The sequence below is a fragment of the Rosa rugosa genome, chromosome 1 (genome assembly GCF_958449725.1).
Source record: "Rosa rugosa chromosome 1, drRosRugo1.1, whole genome shotgun sequence".
Lineage (NCBI taxonomy): Eukaryota > Viridiplantae > Streptophyta > Magnoliopsida > Rosales > Rosaceae > Rosa > Rosa rugosa.
In genome coordinates, this window is record NC_084820.1 from 9096829 (window position 1) to 9114974 (window position 18146).

Genomic DNA, 18146 nt, shown 5'->3' on the forward strand with positions numbered 1-18146 from the left:
CATTTCCACAATTCTCTAACCACAATATCACCACTTTGGTCCTACAATCACTCAACCCCCTAAATCACCACTTTGGTCCATCCCAACAACACGTTAGAGCTCTAACTACGTCGTTACCTGTCACCTCGGCCAAGGTTCAAGTAAACGGTATACATCTCGGTTATTATTTAACCGGCGTTCTTCGGACTTTTCCCCTGTCCTCAGAGCACTACATCTCGGTTATTATTTAACCGGCGTTCTTCGGACTTTTCCCCTGTCCTCAGAGCACTACATCTCGGTTATTATTTAACCGGCGTTCTTCGGACTTTTCCCATGTCCTCAGAGCACTACATCTCGGTTATTATTTAACCGGCGTTCTTCGGACTTTTCCCTTGTCCTCAGAGCACTACATTCTCCACCTCTATACATCCCACAATGTCAACCATGAATATCAACATGAACTCATCAATCATCATCATCACATATAAATATGGTAAATCATATCTCAATCCATAATAATTAAATCATCACAATTCCACACTCTTCAATGTCACACCATTCCACGTATAATCACGTAAATATATATATACGTAATCACCCACTCAGGAATGACCACTAATACCAACTATAGTTCACACAAGAAAAACGTGAAATTCATTTTGTATAATTAAAATCGTTTTACTTACCTATGGACCGTAGTTGATCAAGTCCATATGATTTAAAACAAATATTTATTCCATAAATATTTTCACACAATTACGACAAAAATAAAGTAATTAAGAGTACTTGGTTCGTAATATGAACCACGTGAGTTTTACTCACCTCGATATTCCCGCTGCGTCTTCAATTTAACACAATTCACAACCGAACTTGCTCACCCAAGTATGACCGTCAATCACCTAATCAAACATGACCTTCACTTAGCCAATAATTCAAAAACATACTCAAACGACAATCCAACGGTCGGATCGAAATTAAATGATGATCCAACGGTCGGATCCTTACAGATCGCCTTTAGGATCATCCTCATCCTCCAAAAATCATCACGAAGATCCAACGGTCGGATCTTCCTGAATCGTCCTTACTAACATCTCCGCTAATTTATACGAAAATCCAACGGACAGATTCTCACGAATCGCCTCCCTAATCACTGTTTAGCAATTATACGAAGATCCAACGGTCGGATCTTCGCCCATGACCACACAAAGCCACTGGGACAGTCATAAGATCAACATATCAAAACTACAAGTCCATCTGACGGTCCTAACTTCACAGATCACAAATCTAATGATCGAAATCGATCGAAACTTAAGAATTCATAACTTAATCATACAATATCCAAAATTTATGAATTATATATGTAAACGATCGTATTGAAATGTAGAATCTAAAAATATAAAGAAATCACATTTTTGACCCCCGGAGGTGGCCGGAAAAGGGCCGCCGGAGTTAGGGCAGAGCCGCCGCCGACCACCGCCAATGGTGTCGGGGCCAGGCTGCTCCTCTTCATCTCATCAAGCCTAATGACTTTCCTAACTATCATGTAAGCTGAAAATGACCGGAAGGGGTCGAAATTACCTCGAACAGTCGAGGTGGCCGGAATTTTTCCAGAAACCGGTGAGAATTTTCAGAAACCGGCGAAGCTCCGATCAACGTAAAAATGTCCTCCTTTCGCTTCGATTCCTTCAGGAGACTTGTTCAGAACTTAAAGACGAACTCACTGGTTCAAGAATCACTCAAAACGAAGCTCTACAGCTCGAGATATCTTGATCGAAAGTTTCGGTGGCCGGAAAAATTCCAGAATCCGGTGAGCTTGAGTTCTGACGTAAAAACTTCAACCTCAGGCCTCGATCCCTTCTGGAGAGTAGTTAAGAACCTCAAGGCGAACTCACCAGGCCAAGAATCACAGGAAGAGGTGGTCTGTAGCTCGAGATGTCCGGATTTGAAGGTGGTTTCCGATTTAAAATCGGTCGAGCTCCGACGAACGTGAATCTAGTCACTCTAGGTGCGATCCTTCTGGGATGATGATCAGCAGGTTGAGGCGAGTTCATGGAGCTATGGATCTTGGGTTGTGGTGGCCGGAGCTAGGAGAAAACCGGGGTTGACCGTTTTTGGTTCAAAGGTTGCAGCTCCGATCTGCCGGATTTGAGGCCGTTCCGGTGGAAACGGTCACGTCTAGCAGGTAGCCGGCGTTGAGGCGAAGGCAAGGGAGGTGGTTTGGCGTCGATTGGTGGCCGGAGGGTGGAGAACTCGGCCGGCGAAGTTTGGTGGCCGAATGGAGGCTCGGGGAGAGAGAGCAGACCGACAGTTTCCAAAAATGGAAACTGATTTTCGTTTTTTTGAAAATTTCCCAAAAAGGAAGCTTTATACTAATTTGGAAACTTTTTCAAAAAATCATAACTAATTCATACGAACTCCGATTTTTGCGTTCCGCATATGCACGCGATCGTATCGACGAGATCTACAACTTTAATGAAGGAAGTTTTCCCAAATTCCGTAAGTATAAAAAGTCGATTTCTTGAATCGAATAATTTCGAGCTTTTTGTTAAAACGAATATTTCGAAACTTCGATAATTCAAAAGAATGAATTTGTTCGAGCAATATTCATGCAAAAGCACTTTATTCACTTCGTACAATTTCATGAGACGAAAAAGAAAATTGCGGGTATTACACAAATGAAGTTAGGTTTCATCAAATGCGACAACACCAAGCACATATCGCCTAAGTTCTTCTATAATCAGCAACAACAATCACTTCTAAAGATTGAAGTGAATCAAATCCGATCAGAGGATAATGTAGCGGACTTATTCACTAAGTCGTTACCTAAATCCACCTTCGAGAAACATGTGAAGAACATCGGATTGAGAAAGTTATCCGAACTCCCACGATTGTAGCAATCAGGGGGAGATATCGATATCAGGGGGAGTTATGATGTCAACATGTTCGATCTCGAAGAGTGAAGGACGTGTTGTGCTCTTTTTGTCCTTCGACCAGAGTTATTTTTGTCCCACAGGGTTTTTGTTACCTGGCAAGGTTTTTAACGAGGCAACGAATGAAGCGTCACCACCAAGTTTGAAGCGGCACAAGGGGGAGTGTTGAAGGAAAATTGACTTAGTGTGCCTTATCAAACTAGGAGTAGTAATAGGAGAGAAGGTTGTAGAATTCCTAATCATAGATGGATTAGTATTCCTTGTAACATTATAATATGTACTTTGTAATCCCTATATATAGGGCTCCTATTCTCAATAATAAATTTGACAATTCTCTCTCGAATCTATTTTACTTAAACATATAACCATGAATGAGTACATCTTTGCCCTATAGCATACACAGACATGGGTGAGTTATTACCATTAAAGTAATTCAGAGTGAAATAAATTGCACATCATGTTCTCGACTGTAAATATGTGTCAGTTTAGTCATTTTCTAAGCGTACCAAATGAGTTGGTTGATACCATTTTTCTACAGTTATTCAGTTTCTTTGAACTAGAATCTTTGGATGTACTGTTCAACATTATGGATGACATGAATGGAATCATTAAATCAAACAACAATTTTTTGTCCAACACCATTATAACCTCTCTCAAGAGTTTACAGTGGTTCAAAACTTGCTCAGGCGAGTTCCTTGACCATGCAACCACATCATTGCAAAGGGTTGTACTTAACTACCAGGGCCGGTTATGAGATTCTAACGGCTTGAGGCTAAGAATTAAAATGTGACCTCCCATATACATATATATACATGTATTTTTCTTTCTTTGCGCCAAATAACAGTACAAAATCATGTATTTTGAAAAATTAAATATGAAATTAATAACTAAACAAAAGTATATGAATATTTATCCCTACATAAATTTCTGAATTGCAAAACTAGTTAAACATAAATTTTTTTTTACGACTAGAACCTAGTGAGAGGCTAGGCCATCACGCCTCTAAATTTATAAAGCATCACTGAAATCTTGCTTGTCGCGCATTTTTAGCTGCGAAAGTACAAATAATGTTGTCATAATCAAGTTTAATTTGGGTCAGTTTTCCATATGGAGAAGGAAAGAGAATAGTCATTCTTATGGACGCGGACTGCCTTCAATTCCGCTGGAGAAACGCGCTATTTCTTATTCGTATCAACAAACAATATATATATATATATATATATATAGAGGCCGGTTCTGAAGCGGACGTCCGCACTTCGCTAAAGTGCGGACGTCGATGCAGTAGGCGGCGGCGGCAGCGCGGGGCTAGCCGGAGGCGTCCCAGACCTCTTCTGGGCGGCGTTCGAGGTCGGAGGAGGTCGGGCTTGCCGGTTTCTGGGCAGCCACCTCACCTGCAGTTGCAGGTTCTGTGCAGCACAGCAGAACCGTCGCCGGCGACTCCACCGGACCGCAGACCCCTCCGCACGACCCCCAGCGTCCCTCCGGCAAGCCATGCCGCGCCGTCGCCGCTCGATCGAGGCCGGAAGAGCGACATCCGCACTTTTTCTGGGTTGCGGACGTCCTCTTCAGAACATTTTCATATATATATATATATATATATATATATATATATATATATATATATATATATATATATATATATATATATAAGCTCTAGAGGCCCCCGGGAGCCAGTGGCCTGAGACGGCTGCCTCAGGCGGTAGCCCTCAGGGCCGGCCCTGTTAACTACTTACAGAAAGTATGTAATTTCATCGGCTAAGGGTCTGACGGAGCAAGGGTGAAAATAGAAATTGTTACAATTTTGAAATAGTGGGTTTATGTTAAGGGTTTTTGTCAATTTACCCTAAATCTAGGGATTTTTTTTTCCCACTTACCCCATTAAGTCTTTTTTAATTCCCCCTTACCCATGAAAACTCTAAGACAATCTCCAATGGATATGTCAAATCCACGTGGAGGCTTCTACTGGTAACAAAAGACATATGAAATAACTCCAACCCATTGGTCTTATCCTACGTGTAAATGACATATGGAGATGGGCTGTCAAATTTGACAGAACAAACTCAATCTGTCTTTTTTTTTTTAATAATTATTTCTTTCTCTTCCTTCTCTCTCGTCTCTCTTCTTTCCCCACAGTGCTTCTTTCTCTTTCCTTTTCCAGTTCTGCATTTTCTCATCTTCTCAGGCAATTGACCTACAATAAATTCCATATCCACAACAGATGAAGAAACAGAGAAGAGGTGTCGGCTATGGCACCGAGCGTTGTCGACTTTTAACCCCGAAGTTTGGGTTTGGACCCAGAAGCAAGAAGGAGACTAAACCCCGAAGAAGAAGAGTGAATGGTTTTTCAATTATGAATGGTTTTCCAATTATGAATCCTTGAACATTACTGTCTCTTCACTACTACTCTTGCTGCGGGAATAGCTTCTGACATGTGAGCGAGTAGCTATTTTGCCAGTGGCTACTTTGCTAACTCCAGAAGAGGGCTATGTATTTTCTTTCCTTAAATCAAAAAAGTTTGGAACTGATTGCGCAAGAGGATTATCAGATTCTATTCTTCGACGTCCTGAACTAAGGTTGGAAACTTTAGCTGATGAGCGAGGGGCTGGTGCAGTTGGGGTCCAGGGGTGGAATCTAATGGCTGTTGTCAAAACAAGATTTGTTTGGGTCCTTTGGGATTGAAAAGTTATCTCCTGCAACTAGAGAAGAACGTACAACAAGAAAAACAAAGAGAGAGAAGCCATAGGAGACTTCGTCGGAGTCCGGTCACCGGCCGCGGAATCCGGTCAACTGCCGCTACCCATCAGATTTCTCTGAAAACCTGAGAGAGAGAGAAGCCATAGGAGACTTCGCCAGAGTCCGGTCACTACCCGCGGAATCCGGTCAGAGTTCGGTCACCTGCCGCCACCCACCAGATTTCTCTGAAAACCTTAGAGAGAAAGAGATAAGCCATAGGAGACTTCGCCGGAGTCCGGTCACCGGCCCCAAAATCCGATCACCTGCCGCCACCCACCAGATTTCTCTGAAAACCTCGCCGGAGGTCCCAAAGAGGTCGTCGGAGATCTCATAGGTCTCCAAAAAAATTTATTGCCCCCAAATAGACCTCTATTTCCCCCCAATAGAGGTTTATTTGGGGGCAATAGAGGTTTATGAAACCTCGCCGAAAGTCTCTAAAGAGGTTGTCGGAGATCTCAGATGGGACCAGAAATATGGCACCGAGCGTTGTCGACTTTTAACCCCGAAGTTTGGGATTGGACCCAGAAGCAAGAAGGAGACTAAACCCCGAAGAAGAAGAGTGAATGGTTTTCCAATTGTGAATGGTTTTTCAATTACGAATGGTTTTCCAATTATGAATCCTTGGAACATTACTGTCTCTTCACTACTACTCTTGTTGCGGGAATAGCTTCTGACCTGTGAGCAAGTAGCTATTTTGCCAGTGGCTACTTTGCTAACTCCAGAAGAGGGTTATGTATTTTCTTTCCTTAAATCAGAAAAGTTTGGAATTGATTGCGCAAAGTTTGGAAACTTTGGCTGATGAGCGAGGGGCTGGTGCAGTTGGGGTCTAGGGGTGGAATCTGATGGCTGTTATCAAAACAAGATTTGTTTGGGTCCTTTGGGATTGAAAAGTTATCTCCTGCAACTGGAGAAGAATGTACAACAAGAAAAACAGAGAGAGAGAAGCCATAGGAGACTTCGTCGGAGTCCAGTCACCGGCCGCGGAATCCGGTCACCTGCAGCTACTGAAAACCTGAGAGAGAGAGAAGCCATAGGAGACTTCGCCAGAGTCCGGTCACTGGCCGCGGAATCCGGTCAGAGTCCGGTCACCTGCCGCCACCCACCAGATTTCTCTGAAAACCTGAGAGAGAAAGAGAGAAGCCATAAGAGACTTCGCCGTAGTTCGGTCACCGGCCGCAAAATCCGGTCACCTGCCGCCACCCACCAGATTTCTCTGAAAACCTCACCGGAGGTCCCAAAGAGGTCGTCGGATATCTCATAGGTCTCCAAAAATGTTTATTGCCCCCAAATAGACCTCTATTTCCCCCCAATAGAGGTTTATTTGGGGGCAATAGAGGTTTATGAAACCTCGCCGGAAGTCTCTAAAGAGGTTGTCGGAGATCTCATATGGGACCGGAAATATTTACTGTCCCTCCCCCCCAACCTGCCACCACCCACCAGATTTCTCTGAAAACCTCACCGGAGGTCCCAAAGAGGTCGTCGGAGATCTCATAGGTCTCCAAAAATGTTTATTGCCCCCAAATAGACCTCTATTGCCCCCCAATAGAGGTTTATTTGGGGGCAATAGAGGTTTATGAAACCTCGCCAGAAGTCTCTAAAGAGGTTGTTGGAGGTCTCATATGGGACCGGAAATATTTACTGTCCCCCCCTGAATAAACATGTATTGCCCCCCCAATACACATCTATTGCCCTCCAATAGAACTTTCGGTCACCGAAATGGAAACTAATCTCTATAAGATTAGACAAATAAAATTTTGATTAAAGAAAGAAAAGAAGAGATTACATCTATTCAGAACATTTATTGCCCCCCAATAGACATCCATTGTCCATCAATAGACCTTTTACAGATGTCTATTGTCCCTCAATAGACGTCTATTGCCCCTGGTAAAATCTTCTTATTTTGTTTCTTTTTTCTTTCCTTCTGGGCCTTTTGCCCCATTTTACCAAAAAAAAAAAAAGGGACATCGGCCTTTTGAGACAGAATAACAAACAAAGAGAAAGAGCTGTAAAATTCCTATTGCCCCCAGTAACCTTTTGCTTTCACTCTGCCCATTTCACCACACATTTCTTCTTCCTCGCAAATACCCTAATACATAAACCAAAAATCACTCATTTCACAAATTCGTTGATGATTTAATAAACTCGCAAGTACCTAAATTGAATTTTTTTGGCTTTCTGAATCCGAGAGATCGGAGCAAAGCAATTCAAAAAATCCAGATAAAATTCTTAGATATAAAATCATGGATGGTGATTCATGGAGCACTCGTCTTTCCACCGCCTTAAAGCCTTACCAATCTGCTCTTCAATCTTGAGAAGCTGCGGGGTTTGAGTTGTCGCTGGCTCCCCGTCGTCCGGTTGCAGAAGAAGGCACCGGTTAGGAGGCTCTCATCGCCGTCACTATCACCAGTGAGAACGTCGTTGACGAAGAAGACTAGAGAGACCGGTGAGAGAGAAAGCCGGCGTCTGTGGAGAGAGGTAGAGACCGGCTAGAGAGAGAGAGAGAGAGAGAGAGAGAGAGAGAGAGAGAGAGAGAGAGAGAGAGAGAGAGAGAGAGAGAGAGAGAGAGAGAGAGAGAGGGGCATTCTCGTCATTTTACAAGTTCCGTGTCTTACGTGGCGCTGAGCTGGCAAGTACATAACTAACACGTCATCGAGCAACCGGAGGAAATGGAGGGAATGGACCGGTTAGACTAAAAATTTTGAGTTCAGGGACTTTTGGGATTAAATTAGAAAGGCACTGACTGAAACGAGGACGAATGCATACTTCAAGGACTAAACAGTATTTTGCCCTTATTTTTATGTGTCGTTATGAGTGATTTTAACTCTTGTTTTATGGTGGCTGTTTCAGGAAACTGGTCCTAGTAGGCCCGAAGGATATCATGGCTACTTTGCAAGTCGGTTCTTAAAACTGCTGATTCAAGTATACAAAGTTTGGGTGCAAACATTGTACAGAAGAGGAATGGTTTCAGAAGCATTTCAAAAGCACTGCCAATGAGTCCTCGGGCCTCTAATTGCCCAAGTTATGTTGAAATAAATAATGCTTGTGTGTAGGGGTGCCCTTGTATGTGTAGATGTCTGTAAATAATTCACATCCCATGATCCTTATAAATGCTTTCATCAAATCACTGTCATATTAGGGTGTGCTGTTTCAAGTTCGTGTTGGATACTTGTTAATCCTGATTTGATTTATTTAGTTAGCCCTGTTAATCGATCATGTTCTGAGTCCATCTGAGAGGGGCTGGAGATGCCTCGGCAGTTAATATAAAACAATTGTATACTAATACATTAGTAACAAAAGTAATTAGTGACTTTGATGTTCGTATAAATAAGTTACTGAATGTCATGCCATTTTGCACCAACTTTACTACAGAGCTTGCCAGAGCATTCCCCTAAAGTAATGCAGCATCAATATAATGACATGAGCTGTGTATGCATATGCTTCTAACCTAACTCATCAATAGCAAAAGACGCATGAAGTTATTGGGAATTGGGATTGTCCTGATCAGGCATTGTTACTATCTTCAAAACTTCTGCTTGCACATGAGTACTGATCTATATGTCTTCTTTTGGAACTGTTTGACGAGTCATCTTCACCCGCACTTCGGTTTGACATCTTCTCCATGCTCCTCCTTTTGGATCGGCTTTGTACTTCTTCCTTCTCGTCAACAAATGTGAGAAAGGTCTGAAGACGCCGAGATGTGGAGCTCCCGGAAGAAGACAAACTGTCAGTGTACCGCTTGGTGAACTGGTAACACATCATGCTGAAATATATAATGAGAGCAACCAAACAAGCTCCGCCACAGATAATAAAAAGGGCCGAGAAGCTTCTAAGTTCAAGCCTGTCCACTTCTAGCTTTGCTCCTTGTAAAGTACAAGGACTTCTGAGAAGCCATTTGTCATGGATCCTCTGTAGATCCCCATTATCCGACAGCTTCAACAGAGCAGTTGACAGGTCCACTGATAGAGGCGAGTCCCTTGGGAAAGCCTGATTTCGAATGAACATGATGTTATAAACTATGAGAATTAAGAATCTGATAGTTAGGTATCAGGTCTGTGAAGATAAACAGACGGTCTTACATATAATGTAACTAACTGTCAGTGCTGAATCATTTATTATGCAGTCTAGATTAATAGTCATACACAATGGAGAAACTTACAAATCCCCATCCGGTTTTGGTAAATTCTTGACCTACAATGCTGAAATCGCATCGGCTTGAGAGGAATAGCTCCATGTATGCACGCTCATCAATCACTGCGGCAACACCACCTTCTTTATGCGGACCAGCTTTTAAGGCTCTCACATAATCTTCGGGCATGACGAGTGGCACGAGTCTGGAACTGTCAATGTGGAGTTCCTCAATGAGATAATACCTGGCAAATGAACCCTGTTGGTAACCAATGGGGTCCTTGTTTTCGAGCAAAGTTTCAATGCCTTTGATGGAGGAAGAAAGCTTTTGCACCGTTAGGATTGAGGTCAAACTTGCAGTATAGCTTGAGTTGATGATAAGAACCACAAATAGCCATATGATTAGTACTAGGCGACCCAGGGTGCTGACTGTATTTTCTCCTACATACCACAACCATAATAAAGTGCTAAGCATCAACCGAAGGTCTTATACAGTTATAAACCAAAAGACTGAACTTGGTGAAAATTGACTTACTATGGGCAAAGAACCAAGTTGAAAAGCTAAACCTGCAAATTAAATGAAAGCACAATGGTTGTGGGATTTTGACCACAAACAGACATTATCAGAGTAGTTACACCAATTGAAAGACATTATTATCTAGATGCATTTGGGCAAGGTAAAAATTGAGAAGTTGTCAACATCCAATCAATAAGCATAGTTACTCACCAAAGAATAGTGACGAGTTGTCTTCTAGGAGGGCCCCGAAATTCATCATTCAGTCGATGCTCTAATATCCAAACAACTGTTCCAACAATGAGAAAGAAGGCAGCAGTGACAGCCCACATCATTTTATTGAATGGCCTCAGAAATGCCCAAGGATTTGAATTCAATGTCGTCTTAACAGGTGCAACTACTACTAGCCCAGATTCGATGTATGGCTGCGTAAAATCTGCCATCCTGGTTCTGTTGGTGGTGATTACAATATCACCTACTACTGCATCATATTCCTATATAGAACAAGAAACGGGGAATCAGAAAAAGCATTCACCTTCAGAAATTTATAAAGAAATGTTGTTCTCTGTATGTGATACTCACACCCGTTTGGATTGTGTGCACAAGGTCAGTGCCACTTGGATTTCTTTTACCATCACCAATAGGAAAAAATTTGTAGGGAATAGCATAGGGCAACAAGCTCAATGCAGCAGTAAAAACATCAATGCAGTACCCAGTGGGTATGTCATTGCTTCGTGTATATGATACAAATTCACGGAAACTAGCACGGTTTGGGACTGCAATCTTCAAATGCTTTCCATTGTTTGGGAAAACCCAACCACGAGGCTTCTGTGCCGTCTCTCCAGGCCAAATCACACTGTAAAGGCTTTGGTTCGGACTAGAACGATTTGGTGGGGTTGTGTAAAATGTTTCTGGAGGCTTAACTGATAAACCAGAATGGTTAGACCAATAACCAATCCTCCTAACCCCAGTGCCAATCACATTTATGATTTCATAAGCAGGACGAATGAGGTCCCTATCTGGAGTATACTTAAACGAGCCAGTTGTGCCAGTCATATTAACTCCAAATATGTTACGAAGTAACAAGCTCCCTCCATCAAATATATTCAGATATTCAAGATTTAGGTCCCCTCTGGGCATCTGAGTCAACCTTGAATCATTTGAGAATGAAATGTTTCCCCCTTGATCAAAAAAGGCATCAAGTGCATGAGCAAGCAACCATACAGAGTCATAAGCATAGAGACCGAAAGCATTCAACCCAATTTGGTTACCACTAGTCAAGTTGCTCCACCTCGAAACAAATTTTCTTTTCTGTTCTGTATCTGGCGTGTACATGCGCAATGTTAGAACTCCTTGCATATTATCCAAAGTACTCATAGGGAGGGGAATGGTGGAATCTATATAACTAGAAAGCCAATGAGTAGCTATCCAAACAAACCCTGTTCCCATCATGCCAAGATAATTGGCCACACTAAGCACCTCAGGGCCCCAACCTGGATAAACATGAAGAACAATAATCCTAGACTCAGTTAAAGACACTTTAATCAGTACATCAGTGATGTTATTCCGAGTAGGATCAAGAACCAGAGGTGCTTTGTATGAGATCTTAGAACGTTTCTCAGCAAGCAAATCCCCTAATGCTGCAATCCCATTTCTCCCTAAATCATCATCAACATAGATTGCAATTACCTCACTCCATTCATAGTGCTCAACCATATCGGCTATTGCAGCCATCTGAAACAAATCGTTCTGAGTAGTCCTAACAAAATATGGGAACTGAAGTGAAGACAGGGCGGGATCTGTTACTGCAAATGACAACAGAGGAGTTTGCAGTTCATTTGCAATGTGAGATACTGCATGAGCCGTTACAGTATTCTGGGGTCCAATTATGGCCACTGTGTCCTTCTCCATGAATCGTAAAGCTGTAGTGAATCATATGAACAAAGAACCAATTCAACTTTATTAATCTATCCCTCATTCTATATGATACATCAAAGAAAAAGGTACGAAAACAAAGTCATGCATACGCTCATATGAATAAGAACCAAACTTTATTAATCTATCCAATCATTCTATATGATACATCAAAGAAAAAAGTTGAAAAATAAAGTCATACATACCCTCAATTATGCCCAGAAATCCACTGTAATTTGAATTCTGCATTGTAACTCTCATCTTGGTTCCATTGAGAACAGAAGGATCAGAATTCACATCTTCAACAGCAGCTTCTATTGCCACCTTGGCAACTTTGCCAACAATGGTATTCAAAGCAAGCATAGCCCCAACATTTACTTCTTCTGGTCTTGTAGAGATGTTGGTGGTAGCTCCATGTGAGGCAAACCCATTAAAGAAAACCATCAACAGCAGGAGCCAAGCTATATTCATGGTGAATTGTCCACTCATGAACTCCCCAACTTTCACCAACCCAGCTTCCCAGACAGTGATAGATTCAACTGAGCTTTAAATCCAAGCCCTGCCAGAGTTAAGAAACAACTCAAAATAAGCAAGCAACTTCAAAATTTCACCCATATGAAAGAAACAAATGGCTCCAAGGAATTTTATCCAACATAAACTCCACAAGAAGTAGAGAAATAAAAGGGTTCACAGAGAATGAAAATCTCTATTCATGAAACACAGATAAAGAGATAGCAAAATAGCAATTGGTGGGTTGAGCTCAGAAGAGCCAAATGGAGAAGACAAAACAATCAATCAATCAATATTATAAGGAAATAGCGGCCACTGAGGAAAGAGATTTTTTTGGGGAAAATGAATAGAGGTTGAACAGTAAAAGAGGATCAAGAAAAGGGTAAAAAACTCATTGAACAGGAAAATAAGTAGTGAGAAGCTTTATAGTACCAGAGCAAACTGGGACTTGAACTCAAAACCCAGTAGAAGAAAACTCATTCCCTAAAACCAAGGCCAATTAATTCGAATCAGAAATTGGCAAACAGCCGGGTCTCCTAAAGAGGATGACAATATCTCATAAGGCAAAAAGTAGGGAATTTATAAAAGCAAAAAGCTAGAATTTAGAAGCATCCATTAAAGAGTTCATGCTTTCACACGCCCACCTGAGCAATAATACTAGAGAGTTTGGGAATTGGTCAAGTATGATGAGGATGAAAGATTCTTAACAATACAATAACTGCCATGCGTTTAATATGTGCTGGGAAATTAATATGATAAATACCCAGAAAGAGACACTCTTTTTAGAGTATCTGGTTCCATGAGATGAAGATGAGCACCCAAGTTGAGAGGTGCAGACTTCTCTCATCACTAAATGGATGAAATGATTGTTACACTTGACATTTTCTTCTTAAATATTCCTTGGCATTTAAGGAACAAAACAAAAGCCCTACAAGAGTCGAGATTGAGTATTTTGTCGGGAGCAAAAACAGAACACTACTTGGTACTTGCTAGTTACTACGTTACTTTTTACTTTTTACTTTCTGGTTACATCAAAAACTCTTTATTAAAAAACATTTTAGCTATTTTAAATGAGTTTGAGTAATTCCAACTGAAAGGGAGCCAATACATAGGACTGGTGCCCAATGGAGCAAATGTGCTGTCTATTTTCGGTTTGATTTTATTCACCGAAAATTCTGTGGTGTACGGACGCACTAGGACCCACTTCTATTCGTTTTTGTTATCATTGCAGTAAGGCTATAAGGTCCGTAGGACTTTAGGGACCAAAAGAAATGGTCCATAGGGCACGTTTTTTTTAATATGCATGTATGGCCATTTGTTTCAAAGTAGGACACAGCTTAGGTGGTAAGCCAGCAACTATAAACCATGAATGAGAACATCCATGGTGTGTAGTTCAGAGAGAAATAAATTGCATACTATAACCATGAATGAGTACATCTTTGCCCTATAGCATACACAGACATGGGTGAGTTATTACCATTAAAGTAATTTAGAATGAAATAAATTGCACATCATGTTCTCGACCGTAAATAAGTGTCAGTTTAGTCATTTTCAAAGCGTACCAAATGAGTTGGTCGGTACCATTTTTCTACAGTTATTCAGTTAGGAGAGGATCATCTTTTGAGCACATTAAACACCTGAGCTACCTGAGCTTTCTACTAGATGACGACACGTGTCCAACTTACATCTAATGGTCTACAGCTCCTCTTTTCCTTCCCTCTATCTCTACTGTTCTTCACTCTCACGACCCAAACTTGCAGCTTAGACCGTCGCACAATTTTCAGTTGCAACAAGTTCACCGTCGACGCTTTGGTTGGTTTTGGTTTGGGCGATTTCCAGTGTGAGATTTGAGATCCTTCAATTTGTTTGATTACTTTTGGTTGATTTTATTCTCCTTATCTGGGCTTGTTTTTCATCCCTCGAATTTGGGGATCTGCATTTTAGATTTATTCATGCTTTTCTGGTCAATCGATGGGGATGTATTGAGTTGTTCAATAGGAGTGGATTGAGTTGTTTGGCCTTTTGGTTGATTTTACATGTTTGTGACAATTGTTACCATATAACACACTCTAGTATATCGAGTTTGATGTTCCTGAATTTATTCCAAATGGATGAAATGATTGTTACTCTGACATTTTATTTTTTCTTCTTAAATATTCTTTGGCATTTAAGGAACAGAAGCCTACAAGAATCTATCACTTAGTATTTTGTCGGGAGCAAAAACAGAATACTACTTGGTACTTACTAGTTACTACATTACCTTTTACTTTCTGGTTACATCAAAAATTCTTTATTAAAAAACATTTTACCCATTTTAAATGAGTTTGAGCAAACGAGCTAAACCAAACCGAACCGAACTTACAATCAAATTCGATGTACAAGTCTAGTGTATATTTTTTTTTCTAATTATCGACATGGGTGTTGAGGAAAGGGACAAGAAAGGAGCAGTGGTCCAATCCAATAGGCTAGTGGAACTGTCCAACTGCCAGCTTTGAGCAACTCCAACTGAAATTGAGCTAAATATATAGGACTGGTGCCCAATGGAGCAAATGTGTTGTCTAACTTTGGTTTGATTTTATTCACTCTGGAAGTGGTGTACGGACGCACTAGGACCACTTCAGAAGTGCACCCGGTGTTAGCGTCTGTGGTCATTGCAGTAAGGCTATAAGAGCAAGTTCACCCGTAGTCAAGAAATGTCAAGATCGAAAATTAAGTCAAGGCGTCGACCAGTCAAGTAACTGTTCACTGCCACTGGACATGAGTTTCCACCCGTTTTTTTTTTCTTGACCAGTCAAGACTGTTCATTTTTCACTGTTCATCGATTTTTTCTTACATAAATAAAAAACTAGGAATAAGTACAATACAACGTTATTTAGTTGTTGTACGAGAAATTCGGTTTCTAATCGATTTTTATTTTCGAAACAAACGTTATTTAGGGGGTCGTGAAAATTGACTTTTTATACGTTCGGAATTTGGAAAAACTTCATTCATGAAAGTTGTAGAGCTTGTCGATACAATCTTGTGTTTATATGGAACGCAATATTCGGAGTTCGTATGAATTTATTATGAATTTTTAAAATCTGAAAATTTTCTATAAATAGCAAAAAAAAAAATTCTGTTTTGCCTCAAAGGACGAAATTTTTTCTTTTTTTCATTTCCCCCCTCCGGTTCTCTCTCTCTCGCACGCCCCAGACCGGGCGGGTTTCGTCAGACCCGACCCGCCTTTTTCTCCCTCCTCCGGCGTCCTCCGTCCACGGACCCGGCTCCCCCGAGGTCGCCTCACCTCGTCCGGTCGCTCTGTGGAGTCAGCCCGCCCAGACGCTACCCCCAGGTCGAGATCGAAGCAACCCAGCGGAGCAAATCGTCCGGCTGCTCTGTGGCGTCAGTCGAGCTGCCTTTGCGGCTCCACGCGTCATGCGTTCGTGAGCCAGTCACTGCCTTCACGGCGTCTCAGTGGAGGGTGCTGTGATGACGTCGCCCACGTGAATCCTTGGGCTGAGCTGGCAGCCCCTCAAACCCAGTCAAGAAAAAAGTCAAGCTGTTGCCTTTTTTTTTGCCTCAGTCAAGAAAAGCCAACAATTGGCTGGGCAAAGCAAGACCGGTGGAAGGTCAAAATTCCTTGTGGCTGGTCACCACATCAGTTTTCCTTGCTGGAGCCCGGGCAAAGCAAGACTGGTGGAAGGTCAAAATTCCTTGTGGCTGGTCACCACATTAGTTTTCCTTGCTGGAGCCCGGGAAAAGCAAGACCGGTGGACTTGCTCTAAGGTCCGTAGGACTTTAGGCCATCTCCAGTAGGAGAGGGCTATACTGGGGCCAGGGCTATAATTTAGCCCCAGAAATATTATTTTTTAAGGGAAATGATCATTTACCCAATTTTAGCTTAAAAATTGCCCACTTGATCCACTAACAGTTTTTTAACCACATTTACCTAAAACACTCTAAGGGATTATTTCCCTAATACCCATTTAATTCTTTTTATTTTTTTTGGGACTTTTTTGCCCTCTCCTTCTTTCTCACTTAGAGAGAGAAGTCATCCTCCACCTTGCTGTGCTCCAGTGACCAGTGGCCTGCCGTGGTCTCCGGGGACCGGTGACCGGACTCCGGCGTCCTGTGACCGGACTCCGGCAACCGATGACCGGAATTCGGCGACCGGTCACCGGAATCCGGCTACCGAACTAGTGACCGGATTCCGGCGTCTGAATTTATTGCCCCATAATAATACTCAGTAACCATATTATTGCCCCTCAGTAACCATATTATTGCTCCCCAGTAACCATATTATTGCCTCCCAATAATCATATTATTACCTCCCAATAATCATATTATTGCCTCCATTAATCATATTATTGCCCTCCAGTGAATTGCATAAACTCCCAAAACCAAAATGAATACACTACAGTCACAATTGATCAATTTATACGCATATTATTGCCCCCCAATACTCATATTATTGCCCCGCAATAGACATGTATAACTACTCAATGAAGTTTTTTTTCCATTCTTCTTTCTTCTTTCCTTATATCCTTCTGCCAAATTTTCCAAAAAAAAAAAAAAAAACAGCCCAGAAACTATCTTGATGACATCAGCCCAACACCGAGCCATCCGGGTAACCCAGATTACTCTGGGCACCCAAAACAGGTCACCAAATCTACCCAGCCGGCCACCGCCACACATTGTTTGCAGCCATCCCTGCCACCGGCGTAAAATTCCTCCGTCGCCGCCTAGGAATACCTCCATTAGATCTTGCTCTAGCAGACCCTCCGCCGTCGGCGACCCGACTTGATCTCTTCCACCGTCGTCGAACTGGACTGCGGCTGCTTGATTTCGAATTTGAAGCCGTACTGAACAAGACAGAGCGAGAAAGGCAGCAAGCATAGGAAAAACGCTCGCCGCTAATCTGCTTGGCTCTCCCTCGATTTTGACAAACCAAACCCATTTTCCGATCTGCAGACATGGAGAGAGAGAGAGAGACTGAGATGAGTTGAGAGAGAGAGACTGAGACTGAAATCGGTGAAGGGGGAGGAAAGTGCAATAGATTGAAGACGAAGGGGGAGGAGAGAGTTAAATAATAGGGGGCAAAACTGTCAAACACTGTTAGATTGAGTAAATGGGGTTAAAAAACTCTTTGTGGAGTAAGTGGGCAATTTTTGGGCTAAAATTGGGTAAGTGGTCACGGTTTATTCATGAAATAGTGAACCATCTCCAGTAAGGCAGGGCTAAATTTTAGCCCTTGCAATTATTTTATAGTTTTAAATTATGTTTTTCAAATTTATCATTTTATTGTATTATAATAATATTTTAATTTAGACCAAAATTAATTTGTGAGACAAAAATTAATTTTTTTAAAGTATATATTTGGATGAGGTATCTATGTTATTGATAGCCATTGATGCACATTTGAAAAAATAAAAAATAAAAAAGCAACTAACCGTTGTGTAAAT

General features: G+C 41.7%; 1 protein-coding gene across 5 annotated transcripts; it reads right to left on the reverse strand.

Annotated features, from left to right (window-relative positions):
- Nucleotides 1-8897: 8897 nt before the first annotated feature.
- LOC133715217 (glutamate receptor 3.6-like) lies at nucleotides 8898-13573 on the reverse strand. 5 transcript variants are annotated; one of them, XM_062141653.1, is made up of 8 exons: nucleotides 13350-13432; nucleotides 13138-13188; nucleotides 12402-12754; nucleotides 10864-12203; nucleotides 10495-10775; nucleotides 10303-10334; nucleotides 9799-10208; nucleotides 8898-9626 (listed from the first exon to the last, which is right to left on the reverse strand). In XM_062141653.1, exons 3-8 carry the CDS (start codon nucleotides 12682-12684, stop codon nucleotides 9144-9146), a joined length of 2829 nt encoding a protein of 942 aa, XP_061997637.1. In that variant the 5' UTR covers nucleotides 12685-12754; nucleotides 13138-13188; nucleotides 13350-13432; the 3' UTR covers nucleotides 8898-9143. The 5 variants fall into 5 exon arrangements, with proteins under 5 accessions (XP_061997637.1, XP_061997644.1, XP_061997629.1 ...); XM_062141660.1 differs by lacking the exons at nucleotides 13138-13188; nucleotides 13350-13432 and adding an exon at nucleotides 13469-13573; XM_062141645.1 differs by lacking the exon at nucleotides 13138-13188 and having other exon boundaries at nucleotides 13350-13489.
- Between the last annotated feature and the right edge of the window lie 4573 nt (nucleotides 13574-18146).

Bases quoted from the DNA above. Each gene is read 5' to 3' on its own strand.
- LOC133715217 (XM_062141660.1), bottom strand. From the start codon at position 12,684: ATGAGTGGACAATTCACCATGAATATAGCTTGGCTCCTGCTGTTGATG. The intron at 12,204-12,401 runs GTATGTATGACT...GATTCACTACAG, and splicing joins ATTTCTGGGCATAATTGAGG to CTTTACGATTCATGGAGAAG. The intron at 10,209-10,302 runs GTAAGTCAATTT...TGTGGTATGTAG, and splicing joins AACTTGGTTCTTTGCCCATA to GAGAAAATACAGTCAGCACC.